The sequence below is a fragment of the Apostichopus japonicus genome, chromosome 9 (assembly GCF_037975245.1).
Source record: "Apostichopus japonicus isolate 1M-3 chromosome 9, ASM3797524v1, whole genome shotgun sequence".
NCBI lineage: Eukaryota > Metazoa > Echinodermata > Holothuroidea > Aspidochirotida > Stichopodidae > Apostichopus > Apostichopus japonicus.
In genome coordinates, this window is record NC_092569.1 from 29,015,825 (window position 1) to 29,039,466 (window position 23,642).

The 23,642-nt window shown below is 36.1% G+C and overlaps 1 protein-coding gene across 2 annotated transcripts; it reads right to left on the bottom strand.

The window, feature by feature from the left end:
- Positions 1–536: 536 nt before the first annotated feature.
- LOC139973552 (probable lysosomal cobalamin transporter) lies at positions 537–22,269 on the bottom strand. 2 transcript variants are annotated; one of them, XM_071980317.1, is made up of 16 exons: positions 22,201–22,269; positions 19,616–19,694; positions 17,750–17,847; positions 17,022–17,085; positions 16,362–16,456; positions 15,485–15,552; positions 14,295–14,383; positions 13,766–13,839; positions 12,983–13,108; positions 10,557–10,786; positions 9,022–9,124; positions 8,276–8,380; positions 6,603–6,749; positions 4,841–4,883; positions 2,885–2,985; positions 537–2,131 (listed from the first exon to the last, which is right to left on the bottom strand). In XM_071980317.1, exons 1-16 carry the CDS (start codon positions 22,261–22,263, stop codon positions 2,018–2,020), a joined length of 1,599 nt encoding a protein of 532 aa, XP_071836418.1. In that variant the 5' UTR covers positions 22,264–22,269; the 3' UTR covers positions 537–2,017. The 2 variants fall into 2 exon arrangements, with proteins under 2 accessions (XP_071836418.1, XP_071836419.1); XM_071980318.1 differs by having other exon boundaries at positions 22,082–22,255.
- Positions 22,270–23,642: the final 1,373 nt, after the last annotated feature.

A 23,642-nucleotide genomic window follows, 5' to 3' on the forward strand; every position in this document is an offset into this window, starting at 1 on the left:
TTATTTTTATTGGGTTACCTGTCATTAAACATTTTGAGCTGAATAAATTTCGCCAGTTTTAGAGAGTCCGTAGATTCTACACACTTCAATCAAACTTTGAAAGTACTGCCCAACAGATCATGCGCCAATCAAATTTCTGTTTTGTTTACGACCGTTAGGCCTAGGACTTACTTTCACTTTCGTGGCTAGCCTGTGTTAGGTCCATTCTCTTGAAAAGTATCTTTCTTTCGGTCTTACCGATGTAGCTTGCGAAGTTGTGTCATTTCCTTCCATTGCAAGGAATAAACAGATATTCTTCCCAGACGTTTCCATCGTGAAATTGGGTAAAAAATGTGGACGATACGAGTAGCCTATATGGAGGTTACATTTGTGAAATGAACATGCTGATATGGGCGGTCGCAGTGCTTTTAGGGTAAATCGTTTGCGCCATAAGGGCAACAGAAAATAATTTTTTCATTCGATTGCGACAGTGTTTCTCCATTAAACCCACCTGGTCACCTGTATTGAAATTTTAACAGAAACAAAACAAAAACATCTGAAGAGATAAATTTTTATTTTATTTAAACAACCTTCAAGTCACATCAATATTTTTTAACTGTAAAATATTGTAATACATTCCCTATAAAGTTTAAGGCAACCACTTAAAATATTAAGGGTGAATATTTACAAGAAAATCTTGACCATATCTATTATTTCAAGTATACTTTGCCAACCATTTCAGAACCTAAGGTGAGACAAATTGTAATCACATGGGCACTTTCTTCTATTTACTTAAAAATCGATAAACATTTCAAATACATACAATAAAACAACTGGTTCACCTTAAATGATTACAGCCACACCTCTCTCATTAAAGATGGGCAGCTCTTAAAATGGGCTAAGCAAATCTTTAGGTTCAAACTTATCATAACTATATAATGATAAAATCGAACATATATATATATATATATATTTCGAATTCCGGTGGAGGCTGGAAGTTTTTTCACTATTCTAAATTTTCCAACTCATTACGTTTTCAATTATATATATATATATATATATATATATATATATATAAATTATATATATATATATATATATATATATATATATATATATATATATATATATATGTAGCAGATCTGTAGCATGAGTTTTATCCATATTTTTGGGTTGTGGGGGTGGGGTGGGGTGTTGGCACAAATACTGGCTGTCTGTACTGAGGAGAGTCTAAGTGGGGGGCCATACACTCACCTGTAAATAATTGTTGTTTGCATAAGAGGGCTTAGATACAAAATCATGATATCTTTTTAACTACATTTCTGTGGTACAAGCTTTTCCTTTCTTAGTGCATGCTGTTAAAACTAAAGCCATTTGGAAGAAAATCTATGGAAAAAAATACATGTTTGGTAGTTTAGATAGTTGACGACAATTACAATGGACCCTCCAGAGAAATAGTAAACTGCTGCTTAAAAATGTACCAAATTCATCACTTTTTGCTCATTAATTTATTAATTTTTTTAATCAAATTTAGAAATTTCTCTGTACACATCCGAACTTCAAAGCAATAAAAAGTGGCAAGTATAGGAAAGTTAATTACCCCTGCAGAGATACTAAGTACCTGGTGTGTCCTAGGTACATTACATGGTGCAAAAGAACAATCTTACATGAAATATTATTATATATGTATTCATATTAACACTGTAGGTATAATTTGTAGATGTTCTTGATGGTTGTAACAAAGTCTTATCTTTAACACCATCTAACACTCTTCTCGACATATTGACAAAATTCTTCATCCAAATTGAAACTTGGTATGTGTTGTTTGGAAACCTTGAACCTTCAAATTTTTACAAGTAAATACAAGATATTTCTTGAGATATAAATATAAAACACTAATGATAAACAAAATAAAATAAAATAAATAAAACGAAACAATGCATGCTGGTGATTTTCTTTTGTGAAGTTGAAAATGTTTTGTTTCAGACACAGTAGGCTTCTTTCAAAATGTGAACCATTGCCTGGCTTGTAGGGACATCTACGGCTGCACTAACTCGTCATCACTATCATCCAAGTCTGATGAATCAACAGCGCCCTCAATAGACGAGGTCGGTTTCTTCAAAATGGCCACCACGATGGAAATGACCACAAACTGAAATGTTGCAAAGAGAAAAAAAAGAAACCAGAGACAATTATATTGACATGTTACAGCATTCCTTGCAAGTTTGTGAAACTAATCTTAGGTTGACAAAATTCAAGCCTCTGAAGAAGGCTATTGTGAATGACTAACCCTTCAAGAAGTGAATTTAGTGAATCCTCAAATGCTTCAGTCATCTCCCCCTGCACTCCATTGCCTCCCGATATTGCAAACTGTACCTAATGCCAACTAATAGCATGCACCTGCCCAGACTATGCTCCTAGGCCAGGCCTGACCAGTAAGTAATTTCCCTCGAGCTGCTGCAAGGCCGTAAATTCACACATAGCCATATAAGAGGCGAAGTATAACCAGGTATACTTATGGTGAACCAACCATCAAGTGACAAACGGCTACCTAACCTAGGCTATAGTAAACAGCACAAGAGGCATGCATGCCTATACAGTAACAACACAGGGCAATATAACAGAGAGGTCCTATCTCTATGACAGCAGATAGGAGACACAGAGAGAGATTGCTACCACATGGCATCAACTTATGTGCTAGGTCACTGTGAGGTCAACCTAATTAGCATGGACCATACCAAATATGCATGGACCATACCAAAATCCAGATGAGGTTGTGCAAAATTGCTATGTTTTGAATGGTTTGGGCCACTACACCTCTCCTAAAGTGGGAACAAATTATTCCTTTCAAAAGTAAATCAAAATTCTGTGGATTGGATTGAAAGCACTACTGTTAAGTACTCACAGCCATAAAGAGCCATGTGGTCCAGTAGTAACAGGCACCAAAGAACCAAAAGTTGAGAGTAAAAGTGGCCAAAAGAGCTGTTGTCACCGTAAAAATACATTCTGCAGGTTTAAACGAAAAAAATGTCTATCTTTGATAGATGGACTTCTCATGTACACATAGAAAGAGATGTTGACAGTTAACCATAAAAGCTTGCATCTATGAAGTAATAGATTCAAGGCCTTCATCGATGACCCTAAATTACACTACCTCTCATCTCATGGAGATTATAAATTATATGTTAAACCCACTCATACTGGAATGTAAGCTGTTGCCTTTCTCATCGCTAATTTTGTCCATATTAAGAGTGATTTTGACCAAGCGCAATTACGTTTGAGAATTTCGGAGATGTACCTGTACTGTACTGTTGAAATGGTGGTTCATGTTTAAGGTCATTAACATTTAAACCAAGAAAAAACTGTGCTTGTAAAGTGGAAAACATTGCTTTTCAACCTGATGAAATATCATACATATAAATTTGTAAAAAAAGATATTACAGTCTTTGTTGAATAAACTGTGTCTACATTGATGAATGACAAAACAACATTGAGGTCAGAGAAAACAACTTTGAGGTCAGAGAAAACAACCGTGAGGTCAGAAAAACAACCTTGAGGTCAGTCAAAAACAAGAAAACAATTCATTGAAAGCTATTAACTCACGAACTGACTGAACACCATTTTTGAAAAGCGACATTTAAACACCACAGAGTACTGTGACAGGCTGACCTTTCTATGCTTGTTAGGAAATGATTCAATAATTATCATAATTCATAATTAATCATAATTAAAGCCACAGAGCACTGGCAGGCCACCACCCTTCACAAAAAGTAGTCAAGCAAGCAGAGCAGACATTAGATTTTTTCCCAAATCTTTTGTTTTGATTTTCAAAGAATGATAAGATACATTTCTTCGATAAACTGCAAGTGATTCCAGTTAAAAATATCATGATATGGTTGCTCGTTTATATTATCTCTGGTTTATATTAAAGGGTACTACAGGGTTTTAAGGGGTATAAGGTAGCTATCCCGTATCAATTGTAGTATGTTTAGTTTAGCTGTGATTTATATTGAAGGGTAGTAGTACCGTAGTGAAGGGTATTCAAGGGTATGACAGGGTTTTAAGGGGTATGAGGTAGCTATCCCGTATCATTGTAGTATGTTTAGTTTATCTATGATTTATATGGAAGGGTATTACAGGGTATTAAAGGGTATGACAGGGTTTTAAAGGGGTATAAGGGCAGCCATCTGTCATCATGATATTGTAATATGTTTAGTTTATCTGTGATTTATATGGAAGGGTAGTACAGGGTATTAAAGGGTATGACAGGGTTTTAAGGGGTATGAGGTAGCTATCCTGTATCATTGTAGTATGTTTAGTTTATCTATGATTTATATGGAAGGGTATTACAGGGTATTAAAGGGTATGACAGGGTTTTAAAGGGGTATAAGGGCAGCCATCTGGCATCATGATATTGTAGTATGTTTAGTATAACTGTGATTTATATTGAAGGGTAGTACAGGGTAGTACAGGGTATGACAGGGTTTTAAAGGGGTTTAAGGGCAGCAATCTGGCATGAACATATTGTAGTATGTTTATTTTATCTGTGATTTATATTGAAGGGTAGTACAGGGTATTTAAGGGAATGACAGGGGTTTAAGGTATAAGGGCAGCCATCTGTCATCATGATATTGTAGTATGTTTAGTTTAGCTGTGATTTATATTAAATGGTTTGAAGGGTACTGAAAGGGTATGAAAGGGGTATAAGAGCAGCCATGCAGTAGTTTGTGTCTTTATAAATGTCATTTTGAAGGTAGGCATTGAATGATATTCACCCTGGACAATTGTAATGTATGTTCATTTCATATAACATTTACACTGGCAGTCTAGGTGAGAGATAAACAGGTGGATTTGTACTTACCATCCCCAGCCTCAATGGTACATTGTATAGCATGAGATCCATTCTATGATGCAAAAATAGTAAATATATAATGTACTTTCACTTGACTGCCAAGTATTGCTATATATAAATATATATATATATAATGAATATTGGCCACCATTATATGTGATATATATATATATATAATATATATTTTTAATATATTTATCATATATATACAAGAAAATACAAGAAAAAGGCAAAATAGATTTCCTAAATGCTAAATTTGTCAATTTTTAGCATTATCATATGTCATGCTTGTCTATAAATTGTGATGAAATAAGTTTAATGTTTCATCTGAGTTTCAATATCTATTCGATTAATTTAAGTTACAGACAATTATCAGAAAGCCATTAATGCTTATATATACCTGGAGAAAGAACGAAAACCTCTCCCTCCCTCCAAAGCATCTCTGATAGGTTGTATTGATTCTTAGCAACTTAAAAAATATCAAAAAAGAACCTAAGACTTAGAACCTACACTAAAAGTAACATGCAAAGGCAAGGTCTGAACAGAATGTGGTGGCGCTAGACCAGTAAAATTACTACTATTAAAATCAAAATCAAAATAAAACTGTGAGCAAACTGCTTATCCACTAGAGAGCCCTGTGTAAGAGAATGTGTAAAAGTAAGTTGGCCTGACGTTTCGATCCTAGCAGGATCTTGTTCAAAGGCTAAATGACAAGTAACAGTAACAGTAACAGAAGGGACAAAAACACGCACAGAATACAGACAAGTTAATGAGCATGGTGAACACAAAGAGATAGATGTAAGGGGATTAGTAGACAAGGGATGGAGAGCAGAAAGATCCTATTAAAATCCTACAGGATAGGAAGAGATGGGGAGGCAATGGTAAAGCACCAGCATTACCTTAATTGGTCATGTGTGGTTGCTTTTAAAGCAGCATTTTGCGTTTTGTCGCCGTTTTCCATTTTTTTGACAAGTCCATCAAGTTTTTTACATATATCAATCACAAAACAGCAAACTACGATAATGGCCAAGTTTTTCCCCTGCCAAAAGCATTAACTGGCGAGTAATTAAGGACATTTGCAGATAATGAGAAAAGTGTCCACCGACAAATTACACATAATCACATACAGTTCCCCCAACCCACTAGTTTGAATTCAACCAATCAGAGATGCAGGTTAAGTTATGAGCCGTTGCTAAAAATAGATTCAAAACTTTGAGTTGGTAACTTGGTACAACCAGCGAGCTTGACTCTAACAGCTCCCTGGTACAACTGCCATAGACAATCTACACAAATCAAGCATGGTGTTGTATTACGTATTGGCCAATGATGTTCGTAGCTTTTAAATATTCATATTATGGGCAAGGTTTATTTCTTCGAGAAAAACAACATTGAAATGTGTAAATTTTTCGACTTTTTCGCCACCATTTGAAGTAAGATTTGAATGGATAAGCTAGTTATGTATGTCGTTATGGTATCGTGGAATCAGTGAGGTTGAGAAAAACCATAGAAAAGGACGCAAAATGCTGCTTTAAGAGGATAAACCAGACCGAGCATTATCACTACGGCAAAATCTCTGGATTGATTTCACACAAAAATGATACCGTTTAGCAATGTCACTGCATTTTGCTGTTAGTTTTACAGGTTTACTTGAATTGTCATGGCAGTATGAGCAACAAGCCTTTATTATAAAGAAAAGAAAAAAAAACAAATGAAGAAAGGAAAGTGCCAAAAATGGAAAAGCAGCCAAGACAATAGTAGGACGGGTGCTTACCACAGAATATTTCTGATTTCCAAAAGACAGATAATCGGGGGCCAGGGAGTACATCATAATGTTAAGAGCCATCAGTATGTACATCATAAACATACACATGAACAGAACTCCCTGAGCTTTGGTACGGTGTGGTCTAATCTTATACATCTGTATGACATTGCGAGGAAAAGATCAAAATAAAAGAGAGAAAAGTGTTTGAGAGAGATATCTTGTAGCGAGAAAGCAAAGAGAAAGGGTACTTATTGACGATTAAAATACGGGCACAAGACATCAATTAGGGGATTACCAATCTCTTTATTGCTTTATTATGGGATAACCAATTTATATGGCTATTTTATCGCCTGTAAATTTTGATCTAGAAGCAAGGGAGGGATATTAATGGGTTTAAAGGGAAAAAGGGAAAAATATCATAAGGAAATTCTTCTTCCTGACTAGCACTTTAATAGCAGAAGTTACTTCTTAAACAAGGAACTGTAGGGAAACCTGTTTGACAACCTCGCTGAAAGTATACAAAATGAACAATTTTGAAAGGTTTTTCTTTAAAAAAAAAAACAGAAGAGAGGTAACATAGACCCAAAATTAATCCACCCATACAGGATAAACTGTGCATCATTTTAACACAGGAGAAAGCTACATCTGAAATTCCATCTCTAAGCGCATTTTGAAACTTGTTAAAAACAAAGACAACGTTGGTAACGTGTGCCCTCCTCTGTCTAAATACAATGTAATAGCTTCTACTAGACAGAGTTTACTATCAAAGAGAAAATATATGAAACCAGTATAGGAGGACCAACACCATTACTGTTAGGGGGGGGGGGGTATCAAATGTTATGTCATCCAGGGGAAAGGGAAGAGGCAACACATCTTCCCTCTACCCTTTTGAGGAATTTTGGTCAAATGAAGGGTTGCTTCGATAGATGTAATATGGTGCTATATTTTGCCACTTTTCTAACAACTTTGAAGAATTTTCAACTTTGTATTGTGCTTTGATGTGTTTAATATATATTAATGTATTATGTACTGTAACCAAATCATATTTATTTGTAATATTTGTGTCTGTTAGAGGGGAAGGGCTGAGCCCCATCCCATTCCCCTTTGCATTTATTCTGGAGGGTTTGAAACCCCTCCAAACTTTGAAGTATACATTGTTGCACTTTCGGAATAAATAAGGGGTTAATCAACGGTCTAGCGTGCGTTACTCATAGGATTAATGCACGATCAGGGGATAATGCAAGCGATGCACAAGGGCAGAGCCTGAGTGCATCCAGCGATAGCATTAACACCCGGAGTGCATTAATCATGTGAGTAACGCACGCTAGACCGTTGATTAACCCCGTTCATTCATACACTACCATTTGTGTGGGGGAAAAATCATAAAACAAAACATTTTTGGTTACATATAACAAAAGATTTATTAAAGTGATGCCCCATAATTTTACCGTGCGTTACTCACAGGATTAACCACGGTCAGCTGACCTGAATGGACCAATAGGATTTAGGAATCTTTACTAAGTATGAATGAACAATGGATTAAACACCACAGAAGGGTGAAATCTTCATTTACAAACTTCATTTTAAAGACCTCAAGCTGGCTTGAACAATTAGGGTTTATACAAAGTTGTATGAAAGAGGGCTCAGTAAATATTTCAAACTCTGTTTTCTTCTGCTTTTACCCTCAGACAGCAGAACCAGATCCCGATCTTTCTGATACCGGCCATAGATGCCCACATGAAAAACATCAGGATGGAAAGAAAGATGATAAAATCCATGGGAAATATCTGTCAACAAATAAACAATCAACAACTAAATAAATAAATAAATAAATAAATAAATGGTCTCTGTGTCACAATACAGTACATATCAAGCAGACAACACTAAAGAATGGAACATAATATGCAACATAGCATGTGAATCTTAAATACAGATACATCATTATTGAGTGGCTTTGACAAGAAGTATCATATTTTATTTTCGGTATGCCTATTGATATATAAATGCATGATCATATTAAAAAAATCCATATCTAACCATAATATGAAACTATAGCAACATTCCTTTTTTTTATTTATTTTTTTTTACTTTTCTTGACTTTTGGTAAAGTCTAGGACCTCTTGTCCATCTTACTATTCAATAACAGGAATTACATCATCAAATTATCATAATATATTTTATACTTATAAATTATAATTTATTTAATAATTAATATAATTAATAATAATAGTAATCATTTATTTATTTAAAGTGCTCAATATCAATATAAACAATAGGTAACAGGAAAGTAAATCAAATTGTGAAATTTAGGCTAGAATGAAAAACAAAAACCAATCTAAAGAAAAGACAATGACCTCAAACAAAAGTAACGCCCAGGAGAAAATTTAAATAATGATATGCAAATGAGGTCAGATGAGAAACTGTTTACCTCTTGTGATAACACCAGAATGATGTCCAATGGATTTGGAAGCACTCTCTTCGACAACATATACCCTGTCTTTGGACCGGAAGAATGCATAGCTCTATCCAGGCTGTACGAAACAGAGATAGTGCAATATCACCTTGAGACTTTAAAACTGGTTTGGATATTTAATATTCATATATCAAATATATGCAAACTCCCCAAAATGTATATATTATTTTTCTTTCCAGTCACTCATTAAAAATCCTTCGTTTTCGGTGGATTTATAGCTGGTGGAAAACATTGCTAGACTGAGTATGATAAGGTCTGGCAGATGACATTTGTATGGATAGTTTTGAAAACCTACTCTCGGGCAGTGTGTTGCCAACATGCGCGATTTATGCAAATGAAATGACTATGAAGCCGATCAATGCTTAAAATGCAAAACCACTAAATGTGGGAATTCAATTTAAATTCCTTGCAACTAGAACAAAAATGGTTTCAATAGCAGGTTTTACGCTTATAAATACTAAAACATAAAAGCTGTAATGACAGTCCCTGATTCTTGAAGTGAACACACATCCATCGTAATATGTATTTTAGTATATTATTATAACAATTTAATTCAAACATTTCCATTTCACCAAGACCAGATTTAACCTTCTTATAACCCATACTTTAGCCCTATCCTTTGGGAAAGACAACATCTCTACAAGTTTGATATCTTTAACCTTTTTTTCACCACCCTCATAAGCTTAAGATTACCATGTCCCTAACCCCTCCTCCCCCACCTACACCCTCATGTCATCTTTCTGGGGAAACACATGATTTTGAAGTGTATCTATGTGGAAAAAGAACCACATTTTACATGAAATAGTTCCTTCTCTACATGAAATCAGACCGTTTACAGGAATGTCACTATTGACAATTTCACCTTCCATGCTCGATTTGAAATAGTCGAGAGTACAACTTTGTTGGATTACCTAAATATCTGAACACTTTTTCTTTTGTCTTTCTAAATTTTGTTAATATACTGTCACATTCAGACAAGGCTACCAAAAAAAAGGACATGTCCAGGAATGTCTGGAATTATGGTAACCATCTATTGGAAAACAGTGTAGAATGACACTAAAGGACATTTATGGCTAGAACAAGTGACCAGTGACCTCTGGATTACAACCAGTGACCTCTGGATTACAACCAGTGATTTCTGGATTACAACCAGTGACCTCTGGATTACAACCAGTGACCTCTGGATTACAACCAGTGACCTCTGGATTACAACCAGTGACCTGTGGATTACAACCAGTGACCTCTGGATTACAACCCAGTGACCTCTGGATTACACCCAGTGACCTCTGGATTACAACCAGTGACCTCTGGATTACAACCAGTGACCTCTGGATTACAACCAGTGACCTCTGGATCTCTAGAGGTCACCGGTTCGCAGCCTGTCCTAACCGATACATTTCTTTGCTCCATATTCCCTTAACCTTTCCCAGCCGGTTGTCCATAATTCCGTTAATTATATCTTCAAAAAAAAAGAAGAAAAGAAAAATGACCTGGTCAGAAAGAGGGAGAGCACAATCAGCAGGTCGACTGTCAGCAAAGTCACTGCCACGATCACCCTGAAAGGCCACCAAAGAAGGGAACACTTGTGAAGGAAACCCCTTTGGTGGTCATCACGGATAGCCACGAGTCTTTCTTCACTTTGCTGGATCAACAACTCCTCATCTTCCAGGTCGTCCTGTCTGTTGCGATAACTGCTGGCCGTTGTTCTTCTTTCACTGTACTGCAACAGTCAAACCGATAAACGATACGATACGATTCATCGAAATTCAATGAAAAAAAAACAGGTGGTTTATGGATTAGAAAAGCTGTCAGACTAATACTCATTAATTACAATATATTTAATTTACTAGTACGGTCTTGCCTTTCCTCGTGTTTATTTTTTCTGTAAACAAAATTTTACTTTTTTGTTTTTAAATCAAGTATTAAAATTAACAACAGAAAACTGATTCGAAAAGGATCATCTTGCGTCTGTCATGCTCATGGTAAACACTGGCTGCTGTTCTCCCTTACTGTCACTCTACTGTCACTTTGGCTTTACTGCAACTTACATTTTATATACATGAGATTTACTCATAAACTTCAATGAAAACAGGTTCATAGATGAGAAGATTGCCAAACTTTCTCAAACATAAAAAAAAAAAAAAGAGAGCAAAAAAGGCGGGAGCACCTTCTTATATACATGTGTCTTGGTTAATTATAACTAACGTTTCATATTTATGTTTTTTTTTTTATCAAGTATTAATAAACAACAGAAAACTGACAAGGGAAATTTATAAATATAACTGGGTCAAATTCCTCAAACCAACTTTTTGTATCCTGAGAAGTTAACATAATATTGGTTTAAAGTAATGGAAACCTAAGAGAGAGAGGAAGTAAGGTATTCTAGATTCTTCCTAGTTATTTTTAAATTTTTTTTTTCCATCTCATTTATTCAAAATTTGTGATTAGGTGGTAAACAACAATAATCATGGTTATTCTTTACAAAAGAATTATAATTGTATAAATAATACAGTATAGGGATAATGGATACGAAAAACGTTAACCTTGCATAGAATAGTTCTTCTTTGATATTGTTAGTGATTTTGAAATTTAAGATGTGTCAAAACAGAATGTGTTAACAGGTACGGTTTTGTACTCATAAAACAAAAATTGTACTATGCATTCTCACATCAGAAACACTGTGCTCTCTGTACTAGGGCCACGACCAATACTGAACGGGTGCTTTTGAGAGACAAGCTACTTCAGACAGGTTTCAGGAGTGTTTCATTGACCATTTTGTGTACAATTGTTAAAATTGTTTGTGGAGAAAAAGAAATAAAACAAATCCTTCAGATTTGTACTTGTCAAAATGTTGACCAAAGAATTGATTTTGTGCAATTTGGAAAAAGTAAAAAAAAAAAAGTAAAAAAAAAATAAGGAAAGGGGTGTTCCTTTGGGAACCAAGTAATTACCAAGAATTTGTTGGTTTGTGGGTAATTGGTTAAACTGCACTGACCTTTGGCAAGCAGCCACTCATCGAACAAGGCAAACACAAGCCTAGCGTGAATATTACTCAAAGTCACAATAAATACAAGATCAACTGCAATATTAATTATATGCATAATTATGCATGCAATTCTGCACAGTTTATATTTAATATGATAATCTCTTGCTGCATAACTATTAACCAAACAGGGTTAAATCTGTCACTGTATTTCTTTCTAACTAAACTACCTCCCATATCCCCTCGCCCCCACCCCCATCCCTCTCCATTCCATCTCTGTTTAGTTGTTTAAGTAGTGAGGATTACTCTTCTACAGTGAATGAATACCGGTTAAAGTAAGGATTCAGTCAGCTTTCAACTATGTTGCCCTCTGCTTGCACATAAAGCTCAGAATCAAATGAAAATAAATGAATTTCCAAAGCAGAACTTTTTTGCATTCAGTCAAAAAGTTTCTACCAAACATCAACAGAACCAATTCTCAAAAAAAAAGGAAAAAGAAGAAAACTACTTAAGACACTTTCTAGAAATTTCAAAGTAATGAACAAATATTGACGAGCAAATAAATACCTTTCCTAGTTGCTTCTAAACCAAATCTACAGCCCACTAATTTTTTTATCTCTTTCATTTTCATTTTTCAACTATGACACATGGAAATTGCTGACTAGAAACTTGAACAATTTCAACCTTTAACTTCACTTTTTGAAATGGAACTTTAAATGAAAATCACTGTAGGGCAAAAACATAATTTTCGATAAATTGTACTAGGACTAAAGCCGTCCATCCCACAATTAAATCTGGAAAAAAGGTCTGCATTGTTATGGTAAAGGAAACATTGGAAACATAAAGGAAACATAAAGGAAAACATAAAGGAAACATTGTCATTTTCAGAGAATGCTAACAGTTGCATTCCATTCAAATAATTCAGTTACTCACCCTTCTCTCCAGGCGTCTCCTTTGTTCCTCATTTCTCTCCCGGCGTGACCTCATCTCTCTCAACTCTTCCTCTGTGTCACGCTTACCCCGAAGCATATCAATAGGTATTATGATCATTCCGTACGACTGGAGGTATAAATAAGACAAAAGGGGAAAAAAATTGAAAAAAAAAGAACAAAAAAAGGCAGTTAGCTTTGTGATTCCTTGCAATACAATTTGCTCAAAACTCAATATAAGTATCCGACTAATGTAGAGTAAGTGAGTTAAATTTATCCAAGAATTATAAAGTGAAACAAAGAACAACATTTGTAGCAATCCCTTGTGGGCATCAACCATGTCATTCACTCATATGAAGGAACCCCGAGGCCCTCACATAAGTGCCCCCCCCCCCCGATACTTCCCGGTTTCCTGGTGGGCCAGTTCGCCCATAACCCTTCTTGGAGTCGAAGCATTTTGTCATTTCTCACAGTTTTGCACTGGACGTCAAAGGAGAAAAAGGAATTTCCGGGAGTGACTTTCTTTATATACAATAAACAGGTAAGACAAATTGATTTGTTAAAATTGAAATTAGACTAAGGCTTGCATCGGCCAATACTATTAATAACTATTTTATTTTTCTCCCATAAACTCATAAATTAAAAAAAAAAAATCTGTTTATTTTGCCTGGAAACAGCATCAGAGGCTTAGCTGTACATGACTGACGGTATGACATAATTCATGAACTAAATATCCCACAGCATAACGTTATTATTTTCTGACCGACAATCAGTAGCACTTCCTTACTGTGTATATGACAATGGCCAACATGCCCACCAAGGTAACAAAGCTGATGAGGAAGTACAGAGCATTTTCACCTCCTGTTGAAAAAAGGCAAAAAGGAAAGTGTAAAATTAAAAAAATTAAAAATTAGAATATGTGGTTAAATGAATATTGCATTTTCATGACAGGCATTTAAGGAAAAATGAAGAGTGCAAATAGGGTAATGAGAGTGGTGGGAGGTTGGGGGGGGGAGGGGGGTGGGTAATTACATAATTCTCCCTGGGTAATGCTCTTTTTCAACTGCAGTGCTTGGTATTTTCAGTCTGAAGAATATACCATTACCGATGAGGGTATGAAGTTTAATACTGTATTACTATAAGTAAACATTTAAAATAATGTACAGGGTTTAAGACCTTTTTGTACAGAAGATTGTATATACTGTATTGTCAACTTTAAATGAAAACTCATAGAACTTGAATTCAGGACTCCAAAGCCTGTTTTCTCTGTTAGGTAACACAGCACATCGTGGTTATTTAACGAGGGTTTCACGTACTACTTTCTCCGATCTCTTTGATCAGGTGCTGGAATTCCTCCCAGGCAGAACCACCTGATTTAGCCGATGAAGAATCGGGAATGAATGCTCTGAAAAGACACATAGTACAGTATGTAAAATATGGAGCAACCCACATTAGTTCACTTTTAATATGCATGATTTCAATATCAGAAAAAAAGGTATACAGTATATTGCTTTGATTGTATTATAAACCAACCTTTAGTGACTTTGTATCCAGGGTAATATTGTTGTTTACTGTCGGGAAACACTTTTAATACATTCTAAAGATTTAGTTAATGGGATGGATTATTCAGACGTGTAGCCAGGAATTTGCCAAGGGAGGGGCGAAACTGTAGATTCGGCATTGCAAACTATCTAAGCGTAGCGCCACCATGGTTGGCGCGAAGCGTACAAGAACATTTTGGCTGAAAATGACATATTTGTCAATGACGTTCGTAGTGTTTACAGTAAATATTCATATTATGGGCGAGGTTTATTGGGATCCCAACGGAAAATATCTTGGAGAAAAACAAAGTTGCAAATTTTTTCGACTTTTATGCCACCATTTGAAGTAAGATTTAAATAGATAAGCTAGTTGTGTATGTCGTTATGGCATAGTGGAGTCAGTGAGGTTGAGAAAAATTATAGAAAGGACGCAAAATGCTGCTTCAAGTTAAAAAACAAAAGCATTAACAAACATATCAAAACCAACTAAATACAATCCACTCTAAATAGCAATACAGGTATTCTCCATTCTTTGCAGCCTAGAGGTCACTGCCATTCTGTAATAACCAAGGCATTTCATTTACAGTAATGATAACAAGTTTTTCTCTTACGGTAAGTGCATATCATTTTCAATGTGACAAGAAAATAATCCAAGGTTAAATTAAATGTACATATCAGATTTCAATGAAAACAAAAAGCAATTCTTTTCCCTACGTTTTAACCTCTTATTCCTTTTTTATGTTTATATGTTAGTACTTTAATACAGCTTTTCATGGCACAAATATTGCAAGACTGCCGTGGTAAAGATATTTTTAAATGTGCAACATAATGAAGTAGGATCATGATACTATCACACCTCCTACATAGTATGGCTCAAAATCCTAAATGTTTTATCAAGGAAAAGTTTGGAAAGCTTAAAGTCCTTAACTATCTTAACTTGACAAGAAAAAAGGTTTGCTACCTACCCAACAAGTAACAAGGTGACAGCAAAACCAACAAAGCACGCAGTAAACTTTGAGGCCTGAAAAAGTCTCTGATCAAAAAAAGAAAAGAAAAAGAAAGATTCGTTCATATAAGTGTAAGACTAGTTTGTATACCTTTTTGCATATCAGTAAAGCTGACAGAAATATCCCCAAAGAGAAAGCTTTGTTCATATTAGTGTAAGACTAGTTTGTATATCGGTCTGCATATCAGTAAAGCTGACAGAAATATCCCCAAAGAGAAAGCTTCGTTCATATAAGTGTAAAACTAGTTTGTATACCGGTCTGCATATCAGTAAAGCTAATAGATATATCCCCAAAGAGAAAGCTTCGTTCATATAAGTGTAAGACTAGTCTGTATACCGGTCTGCATATCAGTAAAGCTGTCAGAAATATCCCCAAAGAGAAAGCTTTGTTCATATAAGTGTAAGACTAGTTTGTAAACCTGTCTCCATATCAGTAAAGCTGACAGGAATATCCCCAAAGAGAAAGCTTCCTTCATATAAGTGTAAGACTAGTTTGTAAACCTGTCTCCATATCAGTAAAGCTGACAGGAATATAGCCCCTCAAAAAAGGAGCTTTTTTTCAAACATAGGTCAGTTATGTCATTATGACTGCATACAGTAGACCTGCACATGTACCTTTTAAGATATATCTAGATAAGAATTCACTGCACCCTGTTCGGTTTGCTAATATTGGCTAGAGATATATGATACTTCGGTTTGGCTGCAGAGCAATAGAATTTGTTGAAAATATATTTATAAAGGAATATGAAAAAAAGAGAGAGCAGACTGCTACATTTGAACGTGGGGCAACTATAAATGATTGTCTTGGAATGACGGAACATAGAAGAAATACTCACAGATTTTAGAGTTATGTCTTCATCCTCTTCTTCGTAGAAGAATATTGCAAACGGAATGACCAGAAACAGGAAAGCTATAATCAAGCTGTACAGGACTGAATACGACAAGACAATGAGTCAATTAGCATAATAATCTAGCATGAATTGTAAAACCAACTCATAAAGGGTGGATGAGAGAAGCATTCTGCATGCAATAATAGGGTGGACCTCTCTGTTAAATGCATCTCCTATAACCATAATAATAATAGCCTGACATAGCAAACTATGGGATGGGTCCTGTGATGAGCAATTTGAGGGGAAAGTGGAGGGGGATGGGGATAGGGAGTTACAAGCAAATGAAAGGGGAAATTAAAACATACTGTAGATACCGCAACAGGTCACAAGTTTGTAACAGGACCATTGCCAAATTGGGGCACAGGGGGAGCTTCTGTTTATTGGTTTTTTTTTTTCCTTCTGTACATTTAAGTTAACTGCCTCCTTTGTAAAACTTGCTTTGTGAAATGGCTCTTATATAGTACTGTACCTCCTTGTAGGACAAACACAATTAAACTGAAACTGAAAATACAGTCTACACTGTATATTGCACTATCAGTTCACACAACAATACTCAGAGAGCTCTCAAGGGAAATGGATATATTATTCAATAGAACATCAACTCACTGTAGTATGTATACAAGATGGCTGTCTCCACTTTAGCTCTGGTTTCATTGTTACTTGCCCATTCCTGGCGACAAAATTAAGTAACGAAATATCAATACATTTAAAATTTCATACAGTTGGCACACTGCCATGCATTGTATGTATGCAAATTAAGACTGAAATTTTGTATAAGGGTAATAAGTGATTGACCCTTTCCTTTCATGTATATACTGTACTTATATAGATATAATTGAAATTAAAGTGAGTTGGAAAATCCAGAACAGTGAAAAAATTCCAGACACCACCGAGATTCGAACCCGGGCCTCCCACTTTATATGTCAACACCATACTACATATATAGATAGTTTAATAGAAAAATATTTTCTTTTTTTGGCTGTATTCTTTAATTCTGCTCTTCAAACAGATATGATTTTATATAATATAATATAATATAATATAATATAATATGATATACTGTACATACTATAAAATATATATTATAAACAATGATTTATATTTATATACAAATATTTATATACAATATATACAATACAAAAATATTTATATACAAATATATATATTGTATACAAATATATATATACAAATATATACAAATTTATATACAAATTTATACACAAATATATACAAATATTTATATTTATATACAAAAAACAAAATAAATATATATCAAAACAAATATATATATAATATAAAATATAAAAAAATTTAATATGTGGACAGTATCATACCTTGAATTCTCCATCAGGGTCTTTCATGTACGAAACAACAAAGATGTCGACTGGAATCAGGGCCAGTGCTCCCAGCGTCACCATCAGTGAAATGACACCTGTAATATAAGGGGTTACCTTCCGTAAGAGTTGAATTATTTTATTATTACGACGTTATTTATATAGCGCATAATCCACAAGTTCTATGCGCTTTACAATTAACCCTTGTCATAGGTACAGTAACTTGTCACACCTACACACCAAAGTGTGCACAATTCAAACAATCTCTCCTGGGGCACAACAGTGCACCACAGCCACGTGTCCCCTGGGGGACTTCCCATAGGGTGCAGCCACAAACCGGGCGCACACAACTATATTTACAAGTCACCTCGCAAGTCCCCATTTATACAACTGGGTGAAGAGAGGCAATGGAGGTGCCTTGCCCAAGGACACAACGCAATGATCTGGCCAGGGCTCGAACCTGTAATCCTTAGATCACAAGTCCACTGCCTTAACCACTTGACCACAATGCCCCGAATTAAAACAGATCATAAATGATACCATTGTCTGATTGATCATCATGAAAACTAAAGGCACCAATTTTACTGAGTCATAAATGGTGCAATTTAATACCACCCTGCAAAGTTAATGACTTTTAGGCAGGCTTCGTTGTGGACCTTTTGTCACAAATTTCCAACTATCGCATCTTATGTAATTACCTCAAAACTGTAAGATTAAAACAAATCAAATTATAAGGCACCTTCCAAAACAAGAATATGCTTCTTTTAACAACAATGATTTTTATTTTCTATTACTATTCAAGGGACACAAACCAAAATCATCATCTTTGGATTTTACTGTAAGTACTATATATATGACAAAGATGTCTGTGAACTCCCCCCCCCCCTACAGTGTAGGGCCCATTGATATAAACAATGGTCAAGGATACAATATAGGGTCAATTGATATAACCACTGATCAAGGCTACAGTGTAGGGCCCATTGATATCACCACTGATCAAGGCTACAGTGTAGGGCCCATTGATATTACCAATGATCAAGGCTACAGTGTAGGGCCCATTGATATAGCCACTGACCTATTTCATTCAAATAGGCCTAGATATCATATCCCAAATTTCCTACGAGCTCTCATTGTCCCCCTCCATATTGTAATATACGGAAAATGTCATTTATCATCAACGACTTATAAAAAGACTAAATACAATTTGTCAGCTTCAACGATCGTTAGAGAATAGGCCTAGTGTCACAGAATATGCACATATGCATACCGTTCATTGTGCAAAACGTTCAGTGACCTGTACTGCACAGTGCATCTTATGAGTATATACTGTACAGTAGTGGTTACTGTTTGTGAGTCGTACAAAGGGCAATAACTTATGATAGCCGAATACAATTTGAATATGTAACTGAACAGATTTAAATGCATGCAAAGAGAGGTTTTATTGTTTGTGACATTGAGGGTTTTTATAGTTTTTGAAGATTTTTCATTTTTTTTTATTATCATTAACATATTTTTTGGTGATTTCCTTGTTGAACTCATCATTGACTTCTCTAGCACTGGCGTGTAAATTGGTCTGGACTTTTTTGACCAGTAGGTATAGTTCTAGACATATTGTGCAGTGCAATCATTATTTACAGTAGCTAATGGACAGCAGTTTGTTCAATGTTGGTAGAATCAAAGTTTGAATTGCATGGAAGCTAGCAAGAATCAAAGATAGTTGCAGCTCTCCAAAATCTGTAAATAAATTTTCAAAAGTATGGAAAATCCCTGTGACCAGGTGACCCACTCTTGGGGTCACACACTCCACAGTTTGCGGGCAATTGCCCTAGGGTATAGTTAAACACAAACGTGAACTACTGTACACACCAGTGGTTGTGGAACTACAGACACTGCTTCTCTTGTTGCGATAATACCGGATGTAGAATGTTGACAAAATTCCAGATACCTGAAATAAAAGGAAAAAATTGTTTAAAATTGTGTTTATTTAGTAAATTTGAGCCCAATTTTACATGGATAATCATGCATGCACAGGTATGATGTATGGTCTTTCAGTAGAAATTCCCTGCCATGTAAAATTCTTTTGGTATGGGTCTAGGGCAGGGTTGTCCAACCTTTTGCAGAGGAGGGCCACATGGAATGATTATGATGAAGGAGGGGGCCACATGAACCCTACGCTCGATCTTTTGCCCGAAGCCCAAGGCAACAAAATGTGAGCACTGCGCGCGGAGCGCACTGATTTATTTTCCTTCCTGATAAAACAGATGAATAAAGTACAGCCGCCCCCCCCCCCCTCCTCCGCTGAGAGTGTCACACAAACTGACCTGTATGCAGTTTTTTGGACCAAGAAGGTTCGAATGATTGATTATATAGCTTCAAATTGTTATCAATAAATCTGCTCACTTAAATTTCGCACCGTACAGCATCTCTGGCGGGCCGGACGCAACCTTGCGGCGGGCCAGACTGTGGCCCGCGGGCCGTAGGTTGGACAACCCTGGTCTAGGGTTACAATATTTCCTTCCTTGAAAAGTGGGACACTAAGTCCCTCCATCCACATTGAAGGGATTGGATTTCAAGAGCACTACACTATAGTAGAGTTGCTTTTCCTGCCCAAGATTAAATATGACGTACACATGGTAAATTCTTAATATGCCAACTTTATATGCCAAATTCACACTTATGGTATCACCTTCTATTAGTGTGACAATTTTCAGGATTTTGAACTTGACATGTATTTGAGGAATGACGAACACATAGATTATGTTGTAAGTCAAGGCGTCAAGCTTATGTACAATACATTTTGATGAGTTGTCAACTGGGTACTGTACATCCCGTTTTGTTGTTCATGATGTTAAAGCCCAAATTTGTAAATTTACCCTATTTGCAAAATTGGATAATTTATGCTGTTTTACAAGTTGGTCAGCAGCAAAGTCAATTATGATACAGACAAGAAGTTTGCCAGTATAATTTGTTAGCCAGCCCTCATTATCCAAGTTATTTAGCCTGGTGTTGAAGTCACCTAGCATATGGAAGCAAGGTTGCCTGTTAGTTCTATGTTAAGACATGATTTTGTTTAGTTGATCCCAGACTAAAAAATATACATGTGCTCAATTTGAGCATCTGAGTCCCTATACCATGAGGGAGTCAACATAGTGCTTAACCCATTTATAAAAAACTCAGCCCGTACAGATTCGGATCCTCCAGAAAGATCTGAAGGCTCTTGAATCCTGGGCTACACTTTGGGACATGAAATTCAATCCCTCTATATGCCTCATGATGATATAAAGCGTAGCGGGCAAAATCTGTCTTTTTTTATGCCATATACTGTATACAATCAAACATTGGGGTGCGTCACAGCGCAACCTTACAATATCTTGGTATCCTGTTTAGTGACAATTTATCTTTCTCTACACATATTGATAGGATATGCTCTAGGACCAGCAGAACCCTTGGCTTCCAGAATAGGAATTTGTGCTCTTGCCCACCAGAATTGCGTGAATTGGCTATGTGTCATTCTACTTTTAAATATGCAGCATATGGCAATCCAGTGTCACTGAGACCTTAAAGACTTTGAAATGGGAACCCCTCATAGAAGGAAAACGGCCAGACTCATGCTTTTATATCAAATTATTAATATCCTAGTTGCAGTCCCAAACGAGACTAATCCCTTCTTGAAACCAGGGAGGCATGGCCGATATACTAAAATTATACATAATCATCGTGCTTTTCAGTATAGTTTCTATCCTAGGATTAAAAGACTAGAATAAGCAATCATTGGATGTTAAGGAGAGCCCTAGTCTTGAGGTGATTCCCGAGAGCCGTTTTTAACGAGTACTTAACAGAAACAGAAGCCCTCTACAGTCAGACAACAAATTCATACAGCCCGCCCAGAAACACTGAGCTAAAAACCACAGATTACAGCCCACCAACACAATAAATATAAACACCCCAGACAAAAGGCCAGAGAATCCCACAAATTATGGAAAGTAGCCGAACAGAAAAAGGAAAGAAAGGAATCAATAAAAACCTGTCCGACCAGCTTGATGCAACCTCTCTTTATTCTGTACACGTACATCATAGGCATAGGCTAGGAGATTTTTTGCTGGATTCTGAGGCCTTTTGAAATTTATTCTAATATTGAACTGTACCAATAGAAAACAGTTTTGTACTAGGCTATCTGTAGCTTAACGTTAGGCTAAATTTGGCTTACAGTTATTGTAAGCAGTACAATACAGTATTCTCGGAGTCGGAGCATTGCACCTACACTAAGTAACGTTAGGCCTAACTTATGCTCCCTCACAAATCCAAAATTGCAGCAACCCTAACCTGACTTACCAAAAGTACAATTGCGAATCCTCCCCATCCCACTACGGGAAGTAAAGAAGGAATTGCCATATTTATGACCGTCTAAATGAAATGACTTTCAAGTGTGTGTAATTTGACGAGATTCAGACCTGTTTTGCGAAATTTTGATTGTAGGGTGCACGCAACTCTCGAAACCGCCTCATTTTGACCATGAGATTACCTAGTTAGAGTAGCCACAGTTTACCTACTCAATTCCACTTCACGACCGCTTTCGTCCTTTTTGGACTCATCAGGCGAAGGTGGGAATAGACCCCCCCCCTACCCCTTCCTTGCAGACGACAATAGTCCCTCCATTATTTAGGTTACAAAGAATGTATGTATGTATTTTAGGAACTCGTGAAGCCATCATTGGTTTATCAAAGCCACAAGCTGACCGAAGTCAGTCTCTTAGATTCATATTTACCGTCCATGATTATGAATTGTCAACAACTCTGTAACTGGACGACATCCATTAATCTTGGAGTGACTCAAACTCGGGACCTTATGATTGAAAGGCACCGGCGTTAACCCATCAACCGGCGTTAACCACTGAGCTAACACTCCAAGAATATTCCTAGTATATTTGGGGCATAGTCAAACCAAAAAGACGTTAACAAAATGGAATGAAACGATAACCGTCATCATAGCTAATGTGACAAAACCAAAGATTGTAACTATAAGTTTAAGCATTGCCTTACCTGTAGAAGACTTTTATGAATTCAATTGCTTAGTTTAGCAATGTGAAATCCCATCGACCAGCCCACCATGTATGTGGTCCAGCTTTGTTAAATATTTAAGTTCAGTTCGAACAAAAACATCCACCGACCTGAAACGTATAAACTGATGGTGCTGTACAGTGTCTGATCAGAAGAATAACTAAGGCATTAGTGTAGCCTACCGAAGCTTTGGGTGTAAGCGGGCGAGTTACTAGCATGCGCCTATTACAAGCCCCACAAATCATAAAAGAAATGTGGTCTCTTAGTCTAGTAACTTAGAACTTCGCACTAGCTAAACACTACCCATCACTTGATAGCTGACAAGTTTGACATTCATGGCACCGTCAATTTTCTGTATGACCATGTAGATTTTTTGCTATGAAAGCCTAAGTTTTCCATCACTTTTAAACAGACCTCTTTACTCAGTAGCAAACAATTTCCTACAACTGTTCCTGGGAGGCCTTAAGTGGTCTAAAATTGCATGATGCATCAACCCAATTTTTGCACCTTTCATTCATGCTTTTCAACATTCAAGCCACAGACCCCAATTGATATAGACTCTAATAGGAGTATAATTCATGATGTATTTTTTAGAAAGTGAATGACAGGAATTTCTTAATTTCAGCGATGATCCACTGAAAAGTAGACGATTTATCCCTCTTTGGCAATTAAATTGGCAAGCTGTTATTTGAGCATTTGGTTTGGAGCAAGACATTACCCAAAATTGGTTGGATACATATGTACCAAATTTTAATTAATATTTACCCCTCTTTTAGAGTTTGATGGTTAGGCAATTTACCAAGTGGAACATATTTCAATCTGGGTTTTTTTGTGTA

Coding starts and splice junctions, on each gene's coding strand:
- LOC139973552 (XM_071980317.1), bottom strand. CDS start 22,263: ATGGTCAAAATGAGGCGGTTTCGAGAGTTGCGTGCACCCTACAATCAA. Junction 17,848..19,615: donor CTGTAGTTCCACAACCACTG/GTGTGTACAGTA, acceptor CTTATATTACAG/GTGTCATTTCACTGATGGTG. Junction 9,125..10,556: donor CTCTCCCTCTTTCTGACCAG/GTCATTTTTCTT, acceptor TGTTTCGTACAG/CCTGGATAGAGCTATGCATT.